Consider the following 14,007-nt stretch of genomic DNA (forward strand, 5'->3'; position numbering starts at 1 on the left):
GCAGAGCCTCACCTGGGATTTGGACCCTTAACCTTCCAGAGCCCTAACCCCTACTCCACACTGCCATTTATATATTTGTCTGGACTGAACTTTCCTATTAAAGACCGATACAAACGTCCGGTCATGCTCGGGGAAAAAGGACAGATGGGACTGAGAACTACTAACCAAAAAGCCCTGGAGTGAAATAATCTAGAAAAAAATGGATAGTGCAGAGACGAGATTGGGATTGATTGATATTTCTTTGGGTTTTCCACTCCATTCAGTCTATGACACAGGACATACAAATTACCTAGGTTCATAAAACGCAATTTAATTAATAATGTATATCTATAAGATAGCCCATTGGGGTCTATTGAGAGTTGAGTTGGGTTTATGACATTACCCATAAACCTCCCTCTCTGGGGAAGGAAAAAGCAAAAGCAGACAAGAACTTTCACTAAAGGCTTTCGATTTAGCTCTCCTGGGCTTCATGTCTCTGTTGTATGGCTTACACATTTGTTTGGGTGCGTTAGATTAGGCTGTCACTGGGGATATGTTTGCCTTAAATGGCTGACTGTCACCAATAATTAATATTCATTTAGCAGGTGGAAATGACTCAGTCGACATTATAGATAATGACGTGATGAGGAACAAATGCAAAATTTGTCTGATTACACAATCGGAAGACATGGACAGAGCTAAGAACCTCCTGACAGCACATACACTGACGTATCTTGGGCCCACTGAATGCCGCTGCAAGCGAACAGCACTTTTATGTATAGCCGTGGACACAGAACCTTCTAGACATTTACAGTAGACTCACTCAAAGACATACTCACCTGCACCGTTTTTAGCTGCTGGGCCTGCAGGGGTGAATGCTGGGAAGTTCCAAGGAGCTGGCTGGCTGAACTCATGGCCTGTACCCCCACCACGGGTTTCAGATCAGTCCTGCTTCCAATGGTCACCACCTTAAACTGCTGGGACTGGGCCTTAACCTCTCCGCCACTCTGGGCTTGGCCTGGTTTTGGACTCGTGTGGGGCAGCGCCAGCACAATGGGCTGCCCGGCTTTCCCGATGGTAGTGACGACAAGCTTCTGGCCCTCCTGCTTGATGACCTGCGTCGTGGCCGGCTTGACCTCGGCAGAAGAGGCAGCCACCTTGTTGAGGATGATCTGGTGGTTGGGGGACAGGGTGAAGGGGGCGGTGAGTTTCTGCAGGCCCGTGCTCAGCGCGGGGCTGGCAGGCTTGGCGCCAGCGAGCTTCGCGGTGGCGGACTTGACAGCTGGCGAGCCGGAGGTGGCAAGGAGCAGCTGGCTGCCAGAGTTGGTGCTGGACAGGGCTGGATCAGAGGGGGCCGAGGAGCCCAGAGGCTGGACTTTCTGTGGCAGGGTGGTGCTGAGGGTAGCAATCTCACTCTCTGACAGTTCAGTTTCCATGGGCAGCGGCGCCTCCTGTTGTCCCTCCTCAGGCTCCAACTCCTCAATAGGCACCGCAGTCTCTCCTGGGAGGTCCTCTACCACCACGATAGCCTCAGTGTCCATGATCTCCTCGGGGAGCAAGCTGTTCAGCTCGGGTGACACCACCTCCATCTTCACTCGCTGCAGCCAGGCTCAGCCACTGCCAAAACAACACACCAGCAGAGCTGTCAATGGCTTGTCTTGCCCGAACATGGCGAGACTGTGTAATTAAGGGAAGAAGTGACCTATAGAGAAATAGAGCATTATTTCAGTTTCATTTGCAGATGAGACAAAAACAGACTGAGGGGGCCCCAAGAGAAATAGTGGCAAGCGATTTACAAGTTTAGTGAGGATATGTGGCAAATTCAAATCAATTACAAAGTGATCCACATGCACAGCAGGAACATACTTTATGACTTCTCCTGGTATAAAATCAAGCCATTTTCCAATATTGTGAGCCATTATTCAAAAAAAAAAAGCATGTTGTTCACATTTGTACATTTATTAAGCATAATTAAGTAGTTTGAAACATTGTCTATCAGACTTTTATAGATCAGCTCAATGTAAGGGGCTACAGCTCTTCTCATGTTGAGCCACTTTCAATACTCTTATTCTGAAGCCCGTTTGAGGAGACATTTAATTGGACCTAGGCCAATTAAATCATGAGCCCATTTAAGCAACCTGAAAGGGATCTCTCTAACTTTACAAGCTAAAGCGTTTTTAAAAAAATCACTCAAAAATCGGCAACTGGACAAACTTGAAGTTTAAAGCCCCTAAATAAATAGAAATACTGAAGTGGTGGTAATTGTGTAACAACTACCTGTTAACAGATCTACCTGTGATTCCCAGGGCTACCAACATGCTAAATACCAGATTTACATCCTCATACTGCGACATTTCAAACAAAGCTTCCTCTTCTACCTGCAAACAGTGTAGCTCAAGACATCTTCATCACTGAACTTAAAGATGAAGACCTTAAAAACCTTAACGATGTGGATTTTATAATTTACTCTTAACTGTATGACTATGCTACATTGACATATTGCTTAGAATTAAAATAAGAACTTCTGGAATTGTGCTTAAAATAGTTTCATTCCTAAGTCTCATGTTTCACACAAAAAGCTGAAAACAAGATGTTAAGACTACACAAGAAAACGGATACTATAAGTTTTTAAGTAAACATTTCTTAAATGTAAAAAACTCATTAGAAAATAAGTCATTTTTATACAGCACCTTTTCCTACAAGTTAAAGCTCTCCAAGAGCTTGACAGTGGTAGTAACACATCAGCAATATACAGTATAGATGGAAATAACATGCTGAGACACAAAAAAACAGCATTTCTGCATTTATATGTTTGGAAAAGGCTAGCCTGATGAAATAGGTTTTTCTGAAGCTTTTGGAGAGACAAGGAGGCTTATGATGTCTTGAATTCAAGAATTTTGTGGCATATACGCGTCTCGTCTGGACTGGCAGAATGGAGTGTCACCCCCCCCAATGCCCAAAGATGTATTTAAGAGGTCTAAATGAACCTTGAAAAGATGAAAATACACACTGAATTGTTTGGGAAATGAAAAATAGAAGGCCTAATTAAAAACCGTCACTATGAAATCACTAAAAGGTTTTACATTTTTAATTTGCTAATATGCCATTGAATCATACTCGACCTTTCACGGTGGATTTTCAAATTGAAGTAGGCTGAATAGTCAGAGCACTTTCTTCTTCTAAGTTTATTTTCACTGTGGAACTAACCTCTGCTTAGATTTGTCCCTTCTATAACTTCTGGTAGAAAAAAAGGTATGTGACTTCTTGGAGTGGTATATTAGGCATATCCTAATATATAATGATGGTGTAATGGTATAGACTTAAACCACCCAACAGTAATATGACTATGTTACTTATTTCTCTTCAGATGAATGACATTTCAGGAAGAAGGCCGTGAATGTGGTTGTCTTCTTAATGTCAACATAACTGAATTATTCTGAACCCAAAAACACGAGCTGAAGCATCACACAATGGGAGGGTGGCACAGCAAAGTACACAAAGCACAAAGACCTCCCATAAAACATGTCCTTTGATTAGAAATGTACTGTAGGATATCCCACACATTTTCTTCATGCTTTATCCCGGCAAGGATCACCCTGGGCAGAAGCAGGTGCCCCAGGGCCAATTTAAGCCAATTTACTGTCAGTATGTCTTTGGACTGTAGGGGGAAACACCCAGAGGGAACCTACTAGAACTTGGGGGGAATATACAAACTCCACACAGATAGGACACTAGGTCCAGTGTTGAACCCAGGGCCCCACTGCTGTTAGGCAGCAATGCTAACCACTGCGCCACTGTACCAACTGTAGGATATTGTTCCTCTTAAATGACATTAACAGCAACTCTCAAGGCAGCTAATCATCAGCCTTGCAGGATGGTACTTTCAGAATGCTCAATACAATATTGATCACCATGTACTGCCCAGAAGTCTCCAAAACTGGTCCTGGAGAGCCCATATTCGGGTTGTTTTACCACCATTGGTGGTGGTGGAGGGGAGTCCCCATTACCTGTAAAGCGCTTTGAGTGGAGTTTCCAGAAAAAGCGCTATATAAGTGTAAGCAATTATTATTATTATTATTATTATTATTGTTTTAGAGGTCAACATTTGTTTTTAAAGACTGCCAACAGGCAGAAACTTTTGTTGGGTTAAGCCAGCAACCTACTTAATTCAGAGCATCCTTTACAGTGAAACTGTTCCCCATCTTAAGAAATTGGAGACTTGGTGATTTAATATTGACCTGCAAACCTTACTGCACCATGGCTCTCCAGAAACAAGGTTAAAGATCCCTGGGATAGCCAATGAATGCTGGCACTTACTTTTAAACAGACACCTGCTGTTGTACGTGACGCTACAGAAACAGCTGAAAGGCAGCATAACATCACAAAGAATTGCCACTGGACCATACATAGGATGCAGACTCTTAAACTCCCACTCATGACAATAACATGGCTGAACCCAGACTATAAAACCCTTTGTAACACTGTTATAAATCAAGGAACTGTGGGAGACACTCCTTGCTTGTGTGCGTCTCCTTCAGGTGTTCTCCGGAAGTGGCAACCCTCATTAAAACTCATCTCAAACCTTCAATTGAGAGTGCTGTGACTCCTTACATCCCTACAGTTCAAAACGCCCATTTCTTTCAAAACACAATATTCCGTAGCTGGCACTGAAATGAAAAGAGGCACCTTCTAGAACTTCACAATATGCCCTCTGCGAGCAGTAAGTCCACAGTGTTTCGTCATCAAAGCCAACACATGACAGCACAGGATTTCTATATCCCTTTTTACAAAGAGTGCTAAGAAACCACATTACAGATGGTCATAGTAGGGCAATGCCCCGTGTGTTAAAACCAGGAGTAAGAGTATCTTTCCTCCGATTCCCAAATCTAATGTTAACATTGGGTTCTAGGACAGATTTATTTTTTCTCAGAAAAAACACACTACATATAAAAATCCAAAGACGTACTCGAAGGTTAATTGGCCTCTGGGAAAATTGGCCCAGGTGTGAGTGTGTGTCTGTGTCTGCCCTGAGATGGACTGGTGTCCCAGCCAGGGTGTATCCTGCTCTGCGCCCTCTTGCTTGCTGGGATAGGCTCTGGCTCCCCTACAGTCCCGAACCTAATGAAGAGGTTATAAAATGGATGGAAGGATTGATAAAAACAACAAAATACAAACAAGGTGTATACAGCACGGTTCTGCAAGTTTAGTCTCCTTCTGTCCTCCCTCTGACTGTCACCCACACAAGATCAACACTCTCCTGCACAAATACAGGGCTAGGAAACAAAATAACATGTTACTAATCTCAGTCCCACTTTCGAGCTTTCTAAGAAATATCCCCTTTTCCTCTTTTATAATTAAACTAAATGAAATAGCGTACTTTTAAAAAAACACACAGTATAAACATCACATATCCTAGACCTACGCCGACAGGATTTGTTTTGCTTTCCTGGAACACTGTTCCTAAAATTAAGTGAACTAAGCTGAATGACTATCAGCCCACGGTGTAAAACGAAATCCTCTCATAGCGCAGTCACTGGCCACGTGAGTCTGCATTCAACGTCTGATGGTGTCACCTGATAATGTTTTACCAGAAACGTGCAACACCGAATTCAAAAACTGCAAATGGGATTCAGCAGTCATAGTCGAGAACAGTTTCGGTATTTCCCATGAATACAAACAGGAAATAATGGTTGTTTGTAATTTTATTGTATTTCCCACTCTTTTAAGAATACTAATCAGCATGTGTCACTCTTGGTTTAACTGTTCCTGGATAAGATCTTCGTTACATTTAATATAGTTAAACCCTGGCAACGTTTAAAAAAGCATTCCGCTCATATTCTTTCTACTTCATCACACCAGCTCCTGTACTAAAACAATGTGATACTATCTCATGTACTTGTTTGAGCCCTGTCTACATTTTGAGCCTTGTTTTACTTTAGCGATTACAGGAGCTTTTTTTTCCATATTAGTCGTGATATCCTTCTCGTGCGCAGAAACCATCCCGATCAGCTAAAGTCATGTCAAAGCCCCTCTGCTAATGATCCACCTAGCAGACTCTAAAAGCTTCTTTTGGCGAGAGCCATCTAGAGAAGTCCATATTTAGACGAGCGGAAGAAGATCTCGATTAAGAGATATGCTGCGAAACACAGAGGAAATGGCTTGGAATCTGGATACCAAATGCAACACGTGAAGACAGCTCTCCTATAAGAAGTACATCTTCAAGCTGGCTGCTGCTGGTACTAAAATTCCAGATGTCCCCTAGGTAGTCATTGTGCTCTTATTGCACAGTGAACAGACTCTCACTACCAATATAAAAGAAAATAAAAAACAATATATAAAAAGAACAATGTTCATTCTTATCACACAAAGAGTAACACACATCTTCTTGAGGGCCCGATTGAGTTCACAATCATTGTCAATCTGACAGGTAATTTGTCCAATTCACACACTGACAGGTGCTACTACTAAAAATACAATTTTCCAATGGACAGTACTGAACAAAATGGCAAAATTCAAGGCCTAAGCACTTTACTGAAGGCCTAAGGAGCTGGTGCCTGACTGTGGTTCGCACAGGAAGAGCAATCTGACTGAATAAAGCAGATTAGTACTGACCCAATTTTAGCAACCGAGACAAAGCCAATGCAAAACCACTTCTGTTAATCAAATTGTCTTGTTGTAATAACGAAATCCGTACAGCTGTATAGCAGAAAACAGAATGACATTATTCCCTGCAATCTAGTGTTATAGGTGAACAAATGACAAAAATCAATGATCCTGTCCAACTGCGGTCTTCTTTAAACATTTATTAGCCAAATCACTGCATTGTGGAGAACACCTTACGTTTTTCACACTGAAATCTGGAAAACTCCAAATTCCATACTGTATCTTGACTGGACAAGCGTTTCAAGAGCTTCTGAATGTCAGAGTCCGAGCAGCGAAAACAGCGGATCTTGGTTGTGTCAGCATCATTTGGTGCCATGCCACCGAAACGTTAAACTGAAACTCCTCATCAGTGGTATTAAAAGTGGTTCTTCAGTTCCAGCCCCTTTCAAAAACAAAATTGGACTAACACAATGACCAAAGACTTCAGTGTTTTCAGAGAGATTTTTTTTCAGTGCAAGGGATTACCTGAAGATACTTTTCTTCAATGATGCAAAGCCTACCTATTTATTTTAGACAAAAGGCTTACATTTGGAAGCTTAATTTCAGAACTAAGATAGCAATGTGTAATCATCCCCTGGCCAACGATATGGGAATTAAATTCTGCTGGGCTCTGCCAGTCTTCTCAATTTGTCATTACTGATTCATGAGCTTTTTCATTAATCTTTTCTCTACAGATCCAGGTGCAAACATTTCTCCACAGCTCTGCACTTTATACCAAGTGCACAAAGGCTTGCTCTAAACAAAGACACAGAATAGCTTAGTGTGACTATTGAAATAGACTTTTCAATGCTGACTGTGGCTTGATTAGCCTTGCTGTCATGAACATGTCAGTTAGCAAAAGTTTCATTGACAGTTTTGAGAAAATGAGCCTTGCCTTAATAATTGATACAGACGCATTTCCCGACAGTTATTATATTCAGCCCATTATCTTTTCTGAGATAACTTATGAACTCAAACACTGTAGCAGGGTCCTTTCGTTCTGTACATTAATCAAAGGCAATAAAGCGAGAACTCGTGTTCAAAGATTGAAATGGGGGAAAAGCCACTCACTTATCCTAAACAAATTTCTAAATATTTATTTCTAAGTTTTAAAATAGAATATTTTTATTTTTTGTCATATTTAATGACAACGGGCATCACTAAAAAAGGTCATACTTCTTAATGCCTGCCAGTTACAAGATCTGCAGTTTTATCCTTTTTTTCCCCTATCATAATAATTTGGTACACTTAACGGTCAGAACACATCACTTTATTTTAGACTGACTTATTAGATCAGACCTGAATCTGATTAAAGTTAGGCTAAAATCAGGATAATTAGGATAACAGTTTTGATTATATAAAATGATGTGACTTGCTTAAGAAAGCGGAGGTATCTTTATGAAGGCTGTATCAAGAGGTATTACATTGCCACAAAGCAACAAAATGCATAGCCCAAATCACTATTAATAACATTAAACAGCAGTGGGTCATAAATACTAAGTGGAATTTAGATGAGAAATTCCAATTGAAAAAGTAGAAGCAGTTTGATAGAACTGCTTAGTCAAGGTTTAAGCAGTTTCATTAAACAATTACAAAGGAAGAGAGTATATTTTACTTTACAATATGTTTATGACACTTACTCCAATGAATGGTAACTCAGACAAGTAGTTGCAATTATTTCTGGAATGAAATAATTTTGGGGTTCGAAATGCTCATGTTGTGAGTGAGACACTAATGCAAGGGTTAGGGCTTAAGGCCATGGCAAGATGTTACTCCCCTACATTGCTAGTACACAACCATATCTCCCCAGAATTAGAAGGAACCTACCAGTTTTCACAAGCATTAAATAAAGCTCCAACGTTTTTAAGTGCACAAAAATGACATAACAGCCTGGTATTTTTTCAGCGTCATAACATACAAAGGCAGGCATCGCAGAAACGATCACCACCGTCTAGGAAGTAACATACTAATGGTACCCAGAATGCAACTGGAATTATCTCAGAGACATCTGAGAATGCCTGACCGAAGCCAAAAAAACACTGGCGCAAACCAACAAGGTTTCTGTACAAAAGAATGCAGTGCAGATTTCCCCTTTATCTCAACTCAAGCATTTCCTAAAAACAAAGCACGTACAGCACCTTTTCAGACACACAAGAAAAAGGTGAGGGTTATTATCAGAACAAAACAGATCACCTCTTTATTATGTTTTATTTAAAAAAAAAACATTCAAGAACCAGGGAATTAAAGAAAGAAACAAAACACAGCCCCCGTGAAATTACAAGCAATGACCACGTTAAACCGTGAAGCATTCTCAATATTTCCATCCATTTTCTACCTGCTCCTTCCAATTCAGGGTCAAGGGGGAGCCTGTGACTATTCCTTCAAGCAAAGGGAATGAGGCAGGATGCACTCTGGTTTGGGGGAAAATGGTCCCTGGTAAGAGTGTGCCTTGCGATGCCAATTAATCTACCTCTATGTCTTTCGACCGTGGGAGGAAACCAGAGCACCCTCGTGAAACCCACACAAACACAGGGAGAACATACAAACTCCACACAGATAGCACCCCAGGTCCGAAACTAAGCCCAGGACTCCAGTGCTATGAGGAAGCAAAGCTAACACTGCATCTCTGTGCCACCCGTTTTCATATTCATGCTGGAAATTAGTGAAAGAATGCACCATGAATATATGACAATAAAAGGAAAAAAGTACGTAGTTTTAATTAAGCTCACTGAAGGTGCTGAAAGGCAAGGTTTGTTCATGTTAGAGAGATGCGCACATAGAGAAACGAGCCTGTCACATCCACTTAGTGACAATCACATTAAAACATGGTTTCACTGAAATAACATGAAAAGGGAAATGCTTGGATAAAAACTGGAAAACAAACTTTGTTCTGAGCAGCTGTACATGCAGATACTATTTGTTACCAGCAGTACATGTTGAAACTAGTGCCGTAATACCAGCCACATAGGTCATTGTAGCTCCTGTAGTTTTACTGCCACAAATGTGATATTAGATGTAGACACATGAAGGTGTTTCATGCAGATAGTAAAAACTATGCGTACAAAATGGGGAAAAACCTAGCTTTAAGAAACTACTTATGGAAAAAGAAAGGCATTTATATCAACACATCATTTCCATCTTCAAGAGAACCGAGGGTAAGCAACAAAAAAGGTAGGATATATAGTCAAAAGGGTACAATTTAAACACTACTGGAAACCATGTGGAAATGCATTTAAAACCAGCAACAGGAGGCTCTTCTTTACACAAAAGGTTGTAAGAGTATGGCCAAAGCCATCCACAAGTGGTTGAAGCCAATGAAAAACAGCTGTCAAAAAACAGCTGGATGAAATCCTTGGATCACTAACTACCAAACCGCACAGACGGGCCATCTGGCCTCCTCTCTTTTGTGACCTATATTGTATATTCTTGCTTGTTACGGCTGAAGCAGGAGACTGGATTAAATACCGAGACATGCAGAGTTTTTAAATCCGCTCTTATAGGGCACCTAGAAAATAAACCTCCCACCTGCTCTTCTGCGTTTTCCTCTTCCATATTAAAATTTCAATAAGCCTCTTGTCTGCTGAGGCCCAGAGGCCTCGAGTTATAACCTTGCTTCCACCGAATGCACCAACTGCAATCAACTCAGTCCATCTGCCACTGCAGGGCAGCTTGACAAACCTATAAAAATGAGCTCAACAAATGTTGGACAAATCTAAAAATATCGCTAAGCCCTCCTTGGTTGACTGTGGAAAAGTTTCTGCCACTTTGGTGGGTTTGTCATACGCACGCAGTGGCCCAAGCAGGTCTGAAGCTGCTGACATCTCTCATTAAAAGCAAAGGTGGTGCTTCAAAATCTGGTTTCCTGCCTTACCTGTTTCTGTTCCGTTTTTTTGTGCAGTACTTACTACTCTTAGACCAAGAGTCAAATCCAAACTTTAATTTTACTGCAATCGGAAAACGATACATGTTGCTTGATGAGTAACGACCACGCCGTACTAAATGGGCCTAATCTGTAACGTTTCTTATGCTCCAATGAAGCGGTTTGCCAAAGGGCACCTTGTTCCAGCTCAAAGGAAAACCACCATTACGTTTTGCAGACTTCAGGATGGGCTGGTGGTTCAAATTTTGATTTACTCCAGCCCCTTTTCTCCACTCAGGCTGCAGAGGGAGGTGGGTTATTTTAACCAAAAGTAACTTCCTTAGTGAATCTCCTTTTTTACAAAAAAAAAACATTGGTACAACACGTTTTTTGTTGTATATTTTGCTCACATTCAAATATTATTGTTCCTAGCCAAATCCAGTTAACTTCCTTCTCTTGTGCTATCTTTTCACTCCAAATCTTAATCATATGAACGAAGACCTTTCGAAAAAAGTTAATTTTGTGCAGTTACTGCACAGGCAGTATTTTTACTGATGGAATAAATCCGTTTCAGGGAACCTTTCGCCAAAGAGAAGAATTCATCAATGCAAGCTTCCCATTTCTGCGGAAGAGACCTGTCTTAAGTAGGTGTGCAAGCGACGAGTCCAGCTGACAAGACGGCAAGAAAGCGATTGTGTTTCACTCCTGAAGAGTGACAGGCGCTTTAGGAAAGTCACTCTTAAACCTAGCGCCAGAACAGACCAACTAACTCTACAATTATTTTATGCTACGTAGGCTTTAATCGCCAATACTTATCAAGGGGTCTCGGAATTACACAAGAGATCGTCTTGCTCTACGGGATACAGATAACACCCATTGCTAGAAAAGGACAGTCATCTTGTCGCAAAAGCTATACAAACAAAGAGGAAGAGACTGGTTTTATTCGGAAAAATGTCATCGTAATTAAGGGTTTTCAGCCAGAGATCTTTAAAAAACACCGGTCTCCTAAACACTGCAACGATCAACTTCAAGCCGCACAGAAAAATAATAAGAGCCTTGTCTACCTGTATTATTAATGAAGCTGGAGAGAAAACGAACTTCTGCTGTGCTGGCCAAAAGGGTCACATTCACACTTAGCTGACAACTGCTAAACGCGAGACGTATGCCTGGGCAGCCTAAAATAAAACTTTTTCAAAAAACATCTAACAAATGAACCGTCCAGAGAGACAGCAGCTAGGCCTTTGAAGATCAAAAAATAATCTTTGTCCTACCTCAACAATCCGCCAAATTAATACCGGCGGGTCTAAATAAAAAAGGAGACGCAGACTCGCTCTTCATTTTTTACACTTCCCGGAAGGCAGTTTGTTTAAACGAACGATTCCTTGGCTTCTCGCTCTGTGTTAAAAATCTGACTTGACAGTTTGCCTGCTGTGAATGTTATGATGTTTCTATTTCAGGCCGGGATTGGATTTCGAAAGATCCGCCATTTTCACCTCGTCATCAGTGCAACTTCACAGGAAAGAACCAACATCGCCAGCCCCACGAAAACAAGACGAAACGAAAATAAAAGGCAGAGAAGGGGAAGGGGGGGACGCCCCCAGATCCCGGTTCAAGAGAAGCAAACTAAGTGCTCCGTAAACAGCACGTAGCTGTGCATTTCCTGGATGATACGAAATAATGTAAAGTTCACAACTTAAAAACTCCACAGGCTTCTCCTGAACAGGAAGATCAACAAAAACACGCAGAGCCGCACCGCAGAGCCCAGTCCCCGCACGCGAGAGCAGCCTGGGCTTTCTGCTCATTTTAAAGCAAAACGTTGTTGAAAATAGGCTGGCAAACACACAGTTATATATCAAACGAGCTGCAATATATTTCGGTTCAGATGACTTTCAAATAAAGTTTGCAATAACAGTGCCTCGTATTATAGTGGTTATACAATTCAATCACAGAACGCGAAATTCCTAAATATAACAAAAGTTCCAGTTCAGACAAAACAGCGTTGTTTAAAACCAATACATGCATGACAAGAAGTAGTCATCTAAAAGCTATGTTTAAAAACCTGTTACAAAATTATGGTTTGATCACTTCAGTGATGTGATTTTGTAGGAAGTACAAAAGGGATCGTTGGAACTAAAACTGTCAAAAGGTATATAAAGTTATATAATACAAGATTAAAAGCGGTTAGGAGACAGATCTGCATAGATCAAATAAAACCGTATTCCTACATCGGCGTCCAATACGTCCTGAATTTACCACTAAGCTGTCAATCGTTGAGGATGACAATCTGTAACAACTGAGGAAAATGGATACCTACCCCTTGTTCGTGAACAAATCCCTTGATTCAGCGATTTTCTACAGGTTCTTTAAAATAAAACGCATTCCAGGGTGAAAACGCGTGTACATGGGACACAGGAGTCACAAGAAACGCAAAATCAGACGGATTATTGTACTACCAAATAAATGAGGGTTGTAGGTGACCTATGGGCTTGGCTGTCATCGACATCTCTTTAGCGCTTCTCTCGCACTCTCTCCTGGGTCCGGGGGCAGGTGTTGTTTAGTGAAAATAATCAGGAAAAAGACCTATGTAGCTAAGAATAAACAACGATGACCGATTTCATGGACTTCACGACGAGCATCCGTTCCGATCTGACAGCCTAAGTGGAGACATTTTGTCAGGCCAGGACGTTCTCTTGTTGCGGAGACACGAAATCGGGCTCCGTGCCTGGATGCTATTTACAATAGTCAGTGGAAGCTGGTGCTTATAATGCCTCAGCCGTCCCTCTCGGTTTGGGATGTGTTTGCTTGCCCCGAGCAAGTCTTACTGGAGATCCCCGATGCGCTCCGTGTCCAGCTGTGATTGCTGTCGGCGCCTTCTTGTATCTTTTCAACACAACCCCAGCCGAGCCCGGCTTTGCGCTGCTGCATCCAGACCGCCGACACACGGAGACGTTTGTTCAAAATCACGCGCCGAGCGCCATTCCACCTCCACCATCCCATAATACTGCCGCGCCCTCCTTGGAAACCACGCATTGCGTCTTTCGTCACTGCACGCACGACGTGCAGACACCCCCCTCCCATCCCCACTCCCTTCTTCTTTCGTCATTCCCACTTTTTAATATTAAAAAGTGCACTGCAGCTAAAATTTAAGAAGTTTGATATTATGCTATACTTTACAAGATTAAATATAAAAAGTGTATAATTAATCTGTTATCACTACTGACTGGGTATCACATCTACAAATCAAAGTGGTACAATGAAACTCTGATTTAATGCAGATAATGTGGAAATGCAGTGTTATTTAAACTCAATCAAAACAATTAAAAATAGCAAGGCAAAAAGTATAACCGATTTATGTAAAAATGTTAACTTATTTAGCAACATAGTTCTGTGTTTTTCGTTTACTTTTTAGATATTGTTTCTCCTTTGCATTAATGTTCAATAAAACATTAGTTTTTTTAATAAAACATTTTTGTTAAAAACACCAGTTAAAAATGTGCACTGCTGGTGAACTAACATCATGTAAAAAT

The 14,007-nt window shown here is 41.3% G+C and overlaps 1 protein-coding gene across 7 annotated transcripts in view; it reads right to left on the minus strand.

The window, feature by feature from the left end:
- lin54 (lin-54 DREAM MuvB core complex component) overlaps positions 1-13,486 on the minus strand; it is a 31,784-nt gene extending 18,298 nt beyond the window's left edge. For 2 of the 7 annotated variants that reach the window (XM_015337435.2, XM_015337413.2), the window contains exons 1-2: positions 12,795-13,486; positions 819-1,596 (exon numbers count right to left, since the gene is read on the minus strand). In XM_015337435.2, coding sequence (XP_015192921.2) covers positions 819-1,568 — 750 coding nt within the window. In that variant the 5' untranslated portion in view covers positions 1,569-1,596; positions 12,795-13,486. The other 5 variants (XM_015337415.2, XM_015337417.2, XM_015337414.2 and 2 more) reach the window with 5 other exon arrangements.
- Between the last annotated feature and the right edge of the window lie 521 nt (positions 13,487-14,007).

Source organism: Lepisosteus oculatus, chromosome 3 (genome assembly GCF_040954835.1).
Source record: "Lepisosteus oculatus isolate fLepOcu1 chromosome 3, fLepOcu1.hap2, whole genome shotgun sequence".
NCBI classification, from domain to species: domain Eukaryota; kingdom Metazoa; phylum Chordata; class Actinopteri; order Semionotiformes; family Lepisosteidae; genus Lepisosteus; species Lepisosteus oculatus.